The 14378-nt window shown below is 42.5% G+C and overlaps 1 protein-coding gene across 2 annotated transcripts in view; it reads left to right on the forward strand.

Annotated features, from left to right (window-relative positions):
* CDK19 (cyclin dependent kinase 19) overlaps positions 1-14378 on the forward strand; it is a 287493-nt gene that overhangs the window by 230783 nt on the left and 42332 nt on the right. For both annotated transcript variants that reach the window (XM_089664589.1, XM_089664595.1), the window contains one exon: positions 5314-5383. In XM_089664589.1, coding sequence (XP_089520715.1) covers positions 5314-5383 — 70 coding nt within the window. The remainder of the gene's footprint in view (positions 1-5313; positions 5384-14378) is intronic.

A 14378-nucleotide genomic window follows, 5' to 3' on the forward strand; every position in this document is an offset into this window, starting at 1 on the left:
TTTTTTTTTAAGTTAAGAACTATCATTACCAAAATAAATGATTGTATTTAAGCCTAGATTCACACATATGCGGTGTAAAATCACTCAGTTTTGCAGTGTGATTCAGGGAGCTGGTGCGATACAAATCACACGCGATTATGTTTGAATAGCAACAAATTTTCAATGCGATTTTACTACAGCTGCATTTTTTATCTACAGCTGAGTTTTTGGATCGTTCTCTATCTGTCTCGGTCTCTCTCCCCCCTGCAGTAGGACAAACTGCTGTAATGATCTCTCTTCTGTACAAATGAACCGAAAAATGCATTGTAATCTGAATAGTTCTTCACACCTCTCCAGACTCCAGATGTAAAACTATTCCAAAAATGCTCACAATTGTTTTAGAAACGATTTATTTGAAAAACAGCTAAACTTATCAATACACACATCCAGAGTATAAATGGTCAGAAAATGTACACCAAAATTGCCATTTCTTAAACATAAATTCAAGGACACAGGGTAAACTAATTCTGATACACTGAGGTATGCCGCTAAATTCAGGAGATTGGACACAAAGAGTAACACAGCCTAGTATAACCTCCTACTCCCATCATGCTCCATTTTTTGCTAGTGTCCTCTGGGAGAAGCAAACCATTTCTCTGAATTCCATGCTTACCAAGCTTTTTCTCCTAGCATGCTTCTATTGTTGCTGCAGAGTTAGAAGGGGCTCTTATAGCAGCTTTTTAGATTGCTAATCTTTGGCATAGCTATGAAGACCCAGACTCCACTTTGTGGAAGAAGCAGCGCAGGCTGTACCAAAGCACTCTCCAAGACAGTTTGCGAGTTGCTGCAGAGTGCTTTAAAGTTCCATGAACTTGGTGCATCTGTCTTGTGGAACCCTGTCCCTAAAGGCTGCTTAGGGAATATGCATACTGGGAGGTTGAAGGCTGTCTGGATGGGGCTTGTTCCTTAGATTCCTGCCTGGCACTCTCCTGCTTTAGTGCATTGTGGGGCTCCAGGGCATCTTCCAGACCACTTCTGTGGTACGTTTAGAGCTGGACCCTTTGAAGGAAGCCTGGGTTGTGCTTACTACTGTATATCACTTCTCCCCACAGGGGTTAATGTCAGAGCTCTAGCCTTGACAGTTTCAGTTGTGGGCCGGTGGTGGTAACGGAGCATGCCTAGTACCTGCTCCCTTATCTGAACCCTTTCCTAGTGCATTCCTGTACCCGCTCAGCTTTCCACCATCTCCTCTTCTGCACATCACATGTGGAGAATATTCCGTGTCCTTTTTGGTTGAGGTGGTGCATGAGGAGTCTGCTGACATAATTCACAAACTAAAGGATACCATTCAGTCCTTATCAATGTGGTCTGTGTGCTTTGGACCTGGGGCGACCTCCATCAGCTGTCCCAAAAGTTACCAGCCTGGGGTTTCTCAGATGCCCCCAGCATGTTAAATGTTTCCCAGTACACTCACTACTGCAACTTGTTTTGTATAGTGATTGGTCTAAGTCAGGTAAAGTATTTACCACTCCCAAGCATTTTGTCCAGCAATATCTTATCAATGAAGGGTTTGTTAAAAAGTGAGCTATCCCTGTAGATGACCCGGCCATTTTCCTGTTTTAACAAAACTCTGACTGTCCAAGCAGAGGACATCCTAGTGTTTGGATATAAGGCCCCAGATAGAAGGCTAGAGGCCTGGTCCAAAGCCTAATTCTCCTTAACAGACCATGCCCTGCCCACAACTTACCATTACAATCATGGTCCCTCTGCCAGACTCTGCGTGCCTGGTCCATAAATATGTTCTAGGATCCTGGGATACTGGGTCTGTCCTAACAAGTCTTTCTGCCCTTCAGCAGCTAAAGCTTATGTCTGTGGCCTTGCACTACTATTTAGGGGCTAGTGCATATAATACGCATAATATCCAGGATGGGTTTTCGTTAGGAACACATGTGTAGGATCCTTTTGCTCTAACATTGGTTTGCAGAGCATCAGAGGAATAGACGCTTATCGTGTATGTCCTTTATGGGGAATGCTTTTATGAATCCCTGGCCAAGTTGATCAAGGACATCACTGGGGAAAAAAGCACCCTTTTGCCCTTACAGAGTAAGACTAAGCCATAGTTTGGAAAGCCCCCCACTTTGGAGGCTAAAGCTAAATGTAGATGGATGAAAATGTAGCCGGTTCAGCAAGGACTGGACAAATTTTGATCCATCTGTGGCTGGCCGTGTTTGAGAGCAATCAACCTACTGATCAACTGCTCATGAATTGGCTTGCTGGAAAAATTGCAGTTGACTCCTCCACTGTCAGAATACAATGACACAGCAGGGCAGATTCCTCCTCTGTGTGGATGATGGAATCAGTTTTTTTTTTTCTTTCTGCCAGCTTAAAAAGAGTTCCTTTTGTTTTTCCAAGGCCTCCAAATCCGGGATCAAGCCCGGGACTCAGTTATGCTGCGAGTTCTGGTCTGCCAAATCTTTGTAACCTGCAAACAAATCATCCTTTTCATGAGGGGTGCTGCTCACTCTTCTCATAACAAGGGAGAGGGCGAATATCTGTTGCCCTATGCAACCACACAGTTGCAGGACATTTCAGATGCTTGGGTACAGATTTTGATCTCCAGGGGCTACAAGCTAGAATTTCTATCTCTGCCCCTCATGTTGTCAAACCTGCCAACATTCCTTGCAAAAATTAGCAGCAGCTCCTCCCTCTTGTGGTCATATCAGTTGTTTCAGAAGAAGAAAGATTCTAGGGTTTATTCTCAATCATGTTTCATAGTTCCCAAAGTGAAAAGTGGCATTCACCTCATGCTGGATCTAAAGGGCCTCAACACCTTTCAAATACAAAAATTCTGTATGGAATCTTTAAAGTGGGACTCAATTTCCACTGTCACAAACTGCAAACAGCAGGCTGTTTAGCTCCACAGAAACCTTTTGGCCTCTGTAGACATCACGGATGCCTACTTGCATGCAACCTTACCAGTCTATTGGCCTTCCTTTTGGTATATTCACTGTACCTCAGGTCTTTCCCAATGTGCCTAGGCTCTGTACTTGTTCTGTTTCCCTCTAAAGGCATTCCCATGGTAGGATATCTAGACAACCTCCTACCCTGGGAACTGTCAACACAGACTCTGTCAGCCACTCTTCAAACAAACTGTTCAAACTCTGCAGAGGTTCAGGTGGATCCTGAACCCTCCTGTAGCTGGAACTGACTCGATGCCTGGAGTAGCTAGACCTTCTTTTGGATACTTTGTTTTTTATTTCTTTCTTTCTCAGGAAACACTTCAAACTATTTGCTTCCATGTTCAGATGCTACAGTCCAGGAGCCAACCAACCCTCTGCTTTTGCATGAGGTTTCTGGGCTTAAAGGTGGCTTTTTTTTAAGCAGTTACCAATGCCCAATCTTATTGAAGACTATTGGAGCTCAACATTATGACAGTTTGAGACAAGGAGGCTCAGTCTCTAGACCATTGTATGCACCTGACTCTCAAAACCTTGTTTGTCCTGGCCTGGTGCAGAGTGGGACCCTGGAGTCAGGGTAACCCCCCTGCACTTTGGTCTGAAAGGTTCTCACAACAGATGCCAGCCTGGACACACTCTCAGTGCAAGGGACTTGGTCATCGGAGGAAGCTTGTCCCTCGATCAGTATTCTGGAACTATGATCAATTTGGTTATCCCTTCAACACTAGATTTCTCATCTGCTAGATTTTCCAACCAGCATTCAGTTGGACAATTCCATGACAGTGGCTTACATCAATCATCAGGAAGGAACCAAAAGTCTCACAGCTCAAAAAGACACTAATCAGGTTCTGGCTTGAGAGGAAGTTCTCATTCCAGCCCCAAGTGTCTTCATTCTGAAACATTTACAGACTGATATCTAACTGGAGGATGCAAGACGTGGTCCTCATGGCTTCCACCAACAAACACCGCAAGTTTGTCGCCAGGTCTACGGATTCTTTAGCCTTTGATGTGGCTGGTGACTGTGTGGAATCCATGCAACCTGAATCATGCCTTCCTCCACTAAAACACCTTCCTCGCCTTCTCTGTAGTATCAAAATTGAAAAAATTCTGGTGAATTCTGGCACAGGCGGATGTGGTACTCGGATCTCATTAGATTCCTGACAGATTCTCCATGGAACCTCCCAAAGCATCTGTATCTTCTGTCCCAAGGACCGGTTTACCACCTTGCCTATCTGATTCAGTTCTCCCTTCACTTTTGCATGTTAGGAAATCAGCTCACAAATCTACCATTGTGCATGGAAAGCTTATTTCACCTAGAAACTCCAGATCTCTGGTCTGGATCAACATTTGGCTTGAGTTCCATCAAGGATCAAATCTCAGCCTTGGTGATTTTTTTTCAAAGACCACCTGCCTCTACGTGTATATTGTGTTGCTTACATTATAATCTCTGTACATTCCCCATTGACACTATAGTATCCTAACCTGGTTCTGTCAGTTCTTTAAAAGAGAACACCCTTTACACCTCTCAGGGATATTCCTATGTCTTCCTTCCCAATTGTCGTCATCTTTGCAAGGCAAACGTCTGAGTTGATGACCTTAACCTGTAAAGAACCTTTTCTTTTTCTACACAGAAGCAAGTATATCTTGAGGGTTAGGGTCTGTTTTTTCCAAGGTGGTTTCCTCTTTTCACCTTAACTAAGACTTTGTTCTCCCATCTCTGTGTCCTGCTCCATGTCATTCTGAGGAAATTTCCCTTTGCTGTCTGGATGGGGTATGCACTTTTTGAGTCTACCTCTCAGCTATGGCTTTTAGACAGTCTGATTCTCTTTTGTTATTCCTAAAGATCCCTCTAAGGGTCATAAATCTTCTAGTTTTTGCTTTCCATGGGTGCATTTGACAGTTCATTTTTCAAGCTTATGGTCTTTATAGTCTCTGTCAAGTGCAGTTCGCTAGGTCAGTTAGTGCTTTATGGGCTTTTCAGCATCAGCCCTGTTTCCCAGATTTGCTAGGCTGCCATCTAATCTTCTATTTGCACGTTTCTTTAGATTTACTTGGTGGATGTTCAAGCCTTTCCTGATGCTGGCTTCGGTTATATGGTTCTTCAAGCAGCCTTACTTTTCATGGCGTACATTATGAGACATGGGTTCCTCCCCTCTATTCTTATGATCCACTCCTACTATTGGTTTGCCACAAAACTTGAGCATGATGGTAGTGGGAGGGGTTATTCTGAGCTGTCTTACAGCCTTGTTTATAAATCACGCTATAGAACACTTTGCATTTTTATAAGTGGGCTGCTTGATCTGTTGCTAAAATATGCCATACATTTATACTTTAATTTCTGTGAGTTTTATTTTGAAAAGTATGTTTTTTTGTTTAGATAAAGACTGGGAAGATATCAGAAAGATGCCAGAGTATCCTACTCTTCAGAAAGATTTCAGGAGAACAACGTAAGACCAGCAACCAGCATATTTGTGTAGTTAGGAGATGTCAGAGGAATGTTTTGGGGGCTTGTCAAGGTCCTCTAACTGCTTCTTATGGCTGTCAGCTAGTTAAAGAATTGTAATCTAATTAGACCCCAGACCATCTTTAACCTCTAAAGGATAAGTTCACCTTGCATTTATTATTTTTTTCATAGGAGCCTGCTGAGCATTGCACCTGCGATCAGTGGATCAGTCAGGCTCCTGCAGACCCTTCCTACGGCTCTATGCCCGTATGTCTATACGGGCTGACAGTTTCAGAACTGTAGAAAGTGTGAATGGATTACGAGCATGCTGATCACCACACTCACAGTTCATTGAAACTACAAGTGTGTTTGCGGTGGTGGCATACAGGACTTGTAGTTGTGCATTCACAGATCCCTGTGAATGAATACTATGGCTCTGCGGGCAGAGCCCCACACAGCCGCGCTGGTTTCAAATGTGACAGCAGCTGCGGAGAAGAGGAACCCCTGCCTGCTGTCACAGGGAAGGGAGAGGGCTAAGGGGGAGAGGGAGGTGTGCTTGAACATGTTGCACCCATGTTCAAAAGGTGAACCTATCCTTTAAAGCCTAAATATCCTTGCATAGTTTTGCATTTTCTTTAAAAAATTTATTTTGCCACTTCTTTTCATTAATACAATATTCTTAAACCACTACAGTTCCCTCAAGAAGGTAATCAGTTACACTGCTCATTAAAAACATATATGTTTTATTAAATACTATGTGAGAAAGCTTTGATACTATCCTCCCTGGAAGCCCTTTAGTTACTCCTTTTCAGAGGGCTAAAGCCCCATACTCTCTCACGCCGTCCATGCTCAACACAATTAAAGCCTGTAAAGTGAGTTTAAGTTTTCTTTAACAAAAGGTTTTATTGACAAATGGCACACAGAGATACAGAGCCAAATAATGAAAACATCAGAAAAATGTATACATTGTAGCATAAAGTACAGCAGCAAGTCATGACAAAATATTAGAAGCGACGTTATAAGTGGCGGTTGCAAAGGACCAAAACAGAGTGTGAAAATGGTTTTCTGACTTTTTTTTTTTTTTTTTTTAAATTCAAGCATAAAAACCAGTAACAGCTTAGGATAATTGAAGTAGAACCTAAGGACAACAAGCCCTACCATACAAGAAAAGAATAACATCTCACGGAGTTACTATGCTTATTTGACCCTAAAGCCAATATAACGGTGAGAAGCCAAGACAACGAAATACATTGTAGTAAAGAAGAGTTAGCAAAAAAAATTAGACAAGAACCAGAAAAGAGAAGAAAGGGAAGGAGAGAATAATGTAAAAGAAGAAGGGTCATCCACACCCTGGTTGAAATGTGCAATTATTGCCTAGCTGCGTCACAAGAATGGTGCTAGGGTAGGTAGAGTTCATAAACAGGAGAGACACGACAACCCCAAGAACAGTCATCAAGAGAAAGGAAAAGAAGAAGAATGGTCCCAAGGGGTAACGTGTTAAAAATGTATGATCAAAACATGAAGGATATACGTATGATATTCAGGGTTGCCAAACATGCAGGAACCGGTTGTGAGAATCGGAAAGAATAGATGTCAATTTCTCTTTGACCATGATATCGTTTATGCAATGTTTTACCTCTTTGAAACTAAGAGCAGGAGTTTTCCAAGCTTTTACTATTGTAAGCTTCGCAGCATTAAAAAGATGCGTCGCTAACTTGCGTTCTGCCCAGAAGAGTGATTCGATGGGTTTAAAAAGGTGGGCCTCACAAGGGTTCCTTTTTCTGTTTGAGTTAAATACGTATAATATAGTACGTAAGAGTTTAAGTTTTGAACCCCAAACGCCACATTAATGCTCCCCAAACAGTCTGTTGTGGCTAAGTACACCTTTTATTTCTCCCTGACCCACAGGATTGGGCCAAATACAAAATTAAATTGCTTTCTCATTTGATTGACCAGGGCAAACTGCTCTCATTCTCAGATATCCATATAAAATATAATGTTCCTAAAAAACACTTGTTTTGATACTGGCAATTATCCCACGGCTTTGGTGGCCAATTCTCCAATGATCCAGTCACCTTAACGATGTTTGACCTTGAGGATGTTTTAAAGTGTTACTAAACCCACAACAGTAAAATCAGCCTGTATATGCAGTAAAGTATATCTGTTATACTCACTGTGGAGCCTAAAGGGTTAATCCTCTTCATTGTGGAAAAAAGCTGTTTGATCCTGACTTGACTTCTCTGAACCTTTCCTTCTTCCAGTGTCCCCCTCTCATCTCCTGATAAGACATATCGTGTGGCGACACCCTGCACATGCTCAGTTTTGTGTGTATTATTAGGGAGGATTTTTTTTTTCTTAGGGAGAGTGCATTAATCATCACAGGGCCAGTCAGCATTGTCCAGACAGAAGTCAGGGGTTCTGCATCCTCCTAGAGCAGAAAGAAAACTCCTCCTACAAGCTTTAAGCAGTGCTCTGCTGAACACTGATAGAAGTCACACAACTGCTCTAACTGCTGATGAGAAAAGGTATTTAGCAGTTAATATTTACGAAAATAATTGCATTTCCATGTTGTTTGTATTGTGGGAAACAAGATATAGTGAATGCAGGGTCCTGGGATTAGTAGCACTTTAAGATCGGATTGTTCAGATAAACCTATGTCTGTTCTGTATAAACATTTATGTATGCTACTCTCTCTGACCTGACTTCCCTCTAGAATAGATGGCTGGCTGACATTCCAGATTTGGATGGGGAAGATTGGTCAGATATCTGGGAATTTACATTAAAGCAGCTTGTCTCCCTCAGGGACAGGCTTATTAAAATTAAAATAGTACACAGAGCATATTTAACCAGTATAAAGTGTATAAAATGGATCCTATTTCCTCTCCGAACTGTTGGAGATGCTCCCATGGATTGGCATATTTCACCCACATATTTTGGGCGTGTCCGGCCATTATGTACTGGGAGTCTGTTGTTGCCTTAATTAAATCTGTATCTGATATTGCTTGTTCTTCCTCCCCATGAATCTGTTTACTAGGCCTGGTTGAAGGGCTTGGTCCTACTGTAGCTGAGGGGACGATCCTGGGGCTTCTCTTGTTTTATGCTAGAAAGGCTGTTACCCTTACCTGGGAAAACCTACTCCCTTAACTGTAACTTTTTGCAAGAGCTGGTGAATATGACCCTTCCTTTACACAAGGATACATATTCCCACAAAATTTTTAGTGCGGTCTAAATGGCTTAAGATAATTCCACAGCCAGAATGTAACTTGTTGTCTAAGTGCTATATGGCTATGTGACTGTTGATAAGGAGGGAGAAGGGTGACAAGACTACATTGGCCTTGACCAGGGGGTGGCTATTCAGTACTCTTCAGTACACCACAGAATTTTTGTTATATGTTGGCCTTGCGAGGGTTTGTGTTGTATGTTGCCCCTGCTTGAACTCTTGTTTGTTGGAAAATTAATAAACAGAATTTAACAAAAAAATACAATGTGAGAAAACATATAACACCCTAACCCCTAAATCAATTACAAATCCTATGTAACTCATAAAGGAGGCCACTGAAATACTACTACCGTAAATACTATGTGAAATTGGTGTATAAACCAAACAAGTGCTTGCAGATAAAAATATTTCTATCACAATTGTAATAACACTATACATTAATTGCATTTTAAAAGTTGTACCAATAGTGTTCACAGGGATAAACAAGCCTAAATATTGATAAAGTGTGCACTAACCACCTATATATCAAATTCAACTGCAAATGTCCTAACCAATATTCTGCAATAGTTGCAATTAACTATATACCAGATATAATTGGGAACCAATATATTGCATACCTATAATACTAAAATAAAGCAATATAAAAAAAGGAAAAGTGGAAAACTAAACTAATAAGATCCTGTGGGGTTCATACCCATATATAGCTAAAAGGAGATAGTGAGGACATCCACAGGATAGCTTCACACATATTATCGTATGTAACCACTTTGTCAGAAGCTAATTTGCTAATAGCACAAAATGCATTATAAAATTAGTGTGACATATGCACATGTCAAATAGATGACAAAATTGCATGCTAGAAATCAGCTCCAATCAGGAAGATTCACGCTGTCCACACTAGAACACAGAATGGAGGGAGCAAAATTGGTACTGAGCTCAAGACAGGAAATGGCATGCTTTTCATGGTGAAATATAAAATTAGGCAAGCAATTAACTATAATTGCACCAAGCTAAATAATATGGGAAATTTGCAATTTCGAGCTCGTTGGAGAAAAAAAAAAAAATTATATATATATATTTATATTGCCAAAAGTATTGGGCCAGCCCTCCAAATCATTGGATTCAGGTGTTCCAATCACCTCCATGGCCACGGGTGTATAAAATCAAGCACCTAGGCATGCAGACTGCTTCTACAAACATTTGTGAAACAATAAGTTGCTCTCAGGAGCTCAGTGAATTCAAGCGTGGTACTGTGATAGGTTGCCACCTCTGCAATAAAGCCATCCGTGAAATTTCCTTGCTATTAAATACTCCACGGTCAACTGTTAGTGGTATTGCATCAAAGTGGAAGCAACTGGGAACAACAGCAACTCAGCCAAGAAGTGGTAGGCCATGTAAAATGACAGAGCGGGGTCAGCGCATACTAAAGCTTACAGTGCACAGAAGTCGTCAACTGTCTGCAGAGTCAATAGCTAATGACCTCCAAATTTCATGTGGCCTTCAGATTAGCTCAACAACAGTGCATATAGAGCTTCATGGAATGGGTTTTCATGGCTGAGCAGCTGCATCCAAGTCTTACATTACCAAGTGCAATGCAAAGCGTCGGATGCAGTGGTGTATTACACACCACCACTGGACTCTAAAGCAGTGGAGAGGTGTTCTCTGGAGTGACGAATTATGCTTTTCTGTCTGTTAATCCAATGGACGTGTCTGGGTTTGGCCATTGCCAGGAGAACAATACTTGCCTGACTGCAATGTGCCAAGTGTAAAGTTTGGTGGAGGGGGGATTATAGTGTGGGGTTGTTTTTCAGGGGTTGGGCTTGGCCCCTTTGTTCCAGTGAAGGGAACTCTTAAGCCGTCAGCAAATTTTGGACAATTTCTTGCTGCCAACTTTGTGGGAACAGTTTGGGGATGGCCCCTTCCTTTTCCAACATGACTGCACGCCATTTCACAAAGCAAGGTCCATAAAGACAGGGATGAGCGAGTTTGGGGTGGAGGAACTTGGCTGTGCACCTTTGGGAAGAATTAGAGCACAGACTGGGAGCCAGACCTTCTGGTCTGACATCAGTGCCTGACCTAACAAATGCACTTCTGGAAGAATGGTGAAATATTCCCATAGACACACTCCTAACCCTTGTGGACAGCCTTCCCAGAAGAGTTGAAGCTGTTATAGCTGCAAAGGGTGGGCCAACCCTAAGAGCTAAGACTGGGGCATCCCATTAAAGTTCATGTGCGTGTAAAGGCAGGCGTCCCAATTCTTTTGGCATTATAGTGTGTGTGTGTGTATTGTGGGAACTTGCTTCAAATGGTAGAGCTTTTGTAACGCACACAGCAACTCGCTTGTTTTTTTAAGGGCCATTTCAGCCCACTTTTATTTGAATGAAAGTTCAATAAAGCTTCCCACGCAGGGGTATCCACCATCAAACAAATGCAAATGAAACTTCAGCCTCCTGGCTTGTACCCAGTTTGATGTCTGTCTCCTGCAGACTCTTCCCAAATTATAGCTCTCGCACACAGATTGCCACTAGCACACAGCTAGTCTGGTTTCCACCTCTCCTTGGTGGAGCCCTCCTTACTCCTGTCTTCCGGGTGGAGCCCTACTGATTCCGTCTGCCGGGGTGGAGCCCAGAACCATGAGTTAGGCCTCTACAAAAAGCCCTGCACCCACCTGTACAATCAGTGTCCTGGCCATTACCAAAACCTGGTCCCAGGATTGGAGATTTCATCCCTCCCAGATCTCTTTGAAATCTCCAGGCTCCAGATCCCAAAACAGACTTAATAAATGAGAAACCGAAAAGCCAGTTTCCTCTGCAATACATTAACCCTCTGGAGCCCCTCAACCTGCCTGGTTATGAATCCAGGGTTTTCAGCTTGATTTTGACCGTGGCAGGACACCTCACTGCCACATATCCCCCTCCCCCCTTTGTTTTGACCCCATAGAGGGCGGAACACACAAAACTAAACCTCTTGCTTTAGCCCTTCTGTGCCGGCTATCACCTGTAAAGGTCCAATCCTGTCTGACTTCATTTTCATCAAAGGAAGATGCTACTCCCTGCCACAAGAGATCACTTCCCCTGTCTCCTCTTGCTACCCTTACTTGGGCTCTATGACATCCCCGTGCCTTTTTACGAGTGCGCTTCCAAAAGCTCTGTCTTCCTAATTTCCTTGAGACTATACTAGTCCTTTTACCAGTGGGGGTTTTACAAGTCTCAGTACCCTTTCTAACCTGAGGTTGACGCCTAAGCTTTAAGTGCCAGGTACCTGTAACGATACAACGTGCTCCATCAATTTCCTCTAGACCAGCCCTTTTTGCTTTATTTAATTTTAAAGGGGATGTATTTTTAAACCCTTTAGTAACAGACGTGGGCTCTTTTATTTGGGGATCAAACTCTTTTAATGTCACCTTGTTAAGCTTTTGGCCAGTTCCTTTGGACCTTTCATTCTTACAACTTGGGAGTTTACTGGACCTTTGGAAAACTTTTCCAGAGTGACCTTCCTGAACATGTAGGGGGCCTATTACTATACTCTTATCCTTTTCTCCAGCAGGTTCTCCTCACCTGCACACACAGATAGTGCAGACTTATGCACCAAACACAGTTCATATAACAAATGAACTTACTTCATCGCAGGGATCTCCCGTTCTGCTCGCTGCATTCCGCCACCATATATGGGAACTCGCTTCAAATGGTAGAGCTTTTGTAACGCACACAGGAACTCGCTTGTTTTTTTAAAGGCCGTTTCAGCCCACTTTTATTTAAATGAAAGTTCAATAAAGCTTCCCAAGCAGGGGTATCCACCATCAAACACATGCAAATGAAAGTTCAGCCTCCTGGCTTGTACCCAGTTTGATGTCTGTCTCCTGCAGACTCTTCTCAAATTATAGCTCTCGCACACAGCTTTCCACTAGCACACAGCTAGTCTGGCTTCCACCTCTCCTTGGTGGAGCCCTCCTGACTCCTGTCTTCCCAGTGGAGCCCTCCTGACTCCGCCTGCCGGGGTGGAGCCCTCCTGATTCCTGTCTGCGGGGGTGGAGCCCAGAACCATGGGTTAGGCCTCTACAAAAAGCCCTGCACCCACCTGTACAATCAGTGTCCTGGCCATTACCAAAACCTGGTCTCAGGATTGGAGATTTCATCCCTCCCAGATCTCTTTGAAATCTCCAGGCTCCAGATCCCAAAACAGACTTAATGAAAAAATGAGGAAACCGAAAAGCCAGTTTCCTCTGCAATACATCAACCCTCTGGAGCCCCGCCCCTCAACCTGCCTGGTTGAAAATCCAGGGTTTTCAGCTTGATTTTGACCGTGACAGGACGCCGCACTGCCACAGTATATATATATATATATATATATATATATATATATATACACACACACACACACTTACTGGCCACTTTAATAGGTACACCTGTTCAATTGCTTGGTAATGCAAATTGCTAATCATAATCACATGACTGCATCTCAATGCATTTAGGCATCTAGACCTGGTGAAGACGACTTGCTGAAGTTCAAACCAAGCATCAGAATGGGGAAGAAAGGGGATTTAAGTGATTTGAATGTGCCATGGTTGTTGTTGCGATAGAGGCTGGTCTGAGTATTTGAGAAACTGCTGCTCTACTGGGATTTTCATGCACAGCCATCTCTAGGGTTTACAGAGAGTGGTCCAAAAAGAGAAAATATCCAGTGATCTGCAGTTGTGTGGACGAAAATGCCATGTTGATGTCAGATGTCAGAGGAGAATGAGCAGACTGGTTCGAGATGATAGAAAGGCAACAGTAACTCATGTCAATGACCAAAGTCTCTGAGGAATGTTTCAAACGACTTGTTGAATCTATGTCATAAAGAATTAAGGCAGTTCTGAAGGGAAAATGGGGTTCAACACGGTACTAGCAAGGTGTACCTTTTAAAGTGGCCAGTGAGTATATGCATATTATAATATGGGAAATTTGCATAAAAAATTACTGTATGTACATATGCGCATAGACTAATCCAGTGAGTAAAGTGAAGTAACACCCCAACAGGTCAGAAATATGTTGCAAGTAAATAACAATTTTTTTTAGACTTTGTAAGTTCCAAATGTGATCCTTTTTAACACCTGTATCAGAAGTGGTATAACACAATAGTATTTGTAATGTTAAAGGAGAAGTATAACCAAAGCTTTTTTTGGCTATACTTTTCCTATTGACCATAGGAGTGAAGTTAGTTCTTCTAGTGCACTCCTGATCACAGCTGACAGCGGGCTGAAGCCTGCTGTTGGCTGACATCACAGAGTCGGTCCAGGCTCTGAAGAGATCCTGGAAATAATAAACAGAGGGCACACCGACCTGGTGCATTACCAAAATAACAATATATTTAGAAATATAAAAGATATTCTACTCACAAACGTATAACAAGCATTGGCATATAAAAGGATGCAGACGAGACCGCCCCCGGGTCCACGGTGCTTAGCCAGTTTTGTGGGAAGCCCTTGTAGCATCCAAAGGCTTACGTGTTTTGAAGCTTGAGCCCTCTTCTTCAGAGCTAAAGAGAGTATGAATGGTTTTACACTGACCTTTATATTTTAATGAGCTATTAGCCCTAGTGTCCAATATCCTCCTATATAAATAAATAATTTCTAAATAAATTGTTATTTTGGTAATGCACTAGGTTGGTGCACCCTCGGTTTATTGTTGTTTCCAGTTTTTGCTAAGATGCCCACAGTCCTACAAGGGCAGCAAGATCTCTGGGACCATACCTTCTAGCTGGGCAAGCAAGCGTTATATGTCCTTAGCAGCACACCTAA

This window comes from Staurois parvus, unplaced genomic scaffold, assembly GCF_062004578.1.
Source record: "Staurois parvus isolate SC_StPar_1 unplaced genomic scaffold, SC_StPar_1.0 ptg000048l, whole genome shotgun sequence".
Classification (NCBI taxonomy): domain Eukaryota; kingdom Metazoa; phylum Chordata; class Amphibia; order Anura; family Ranidae; genus Staurois; species Staurois parvus.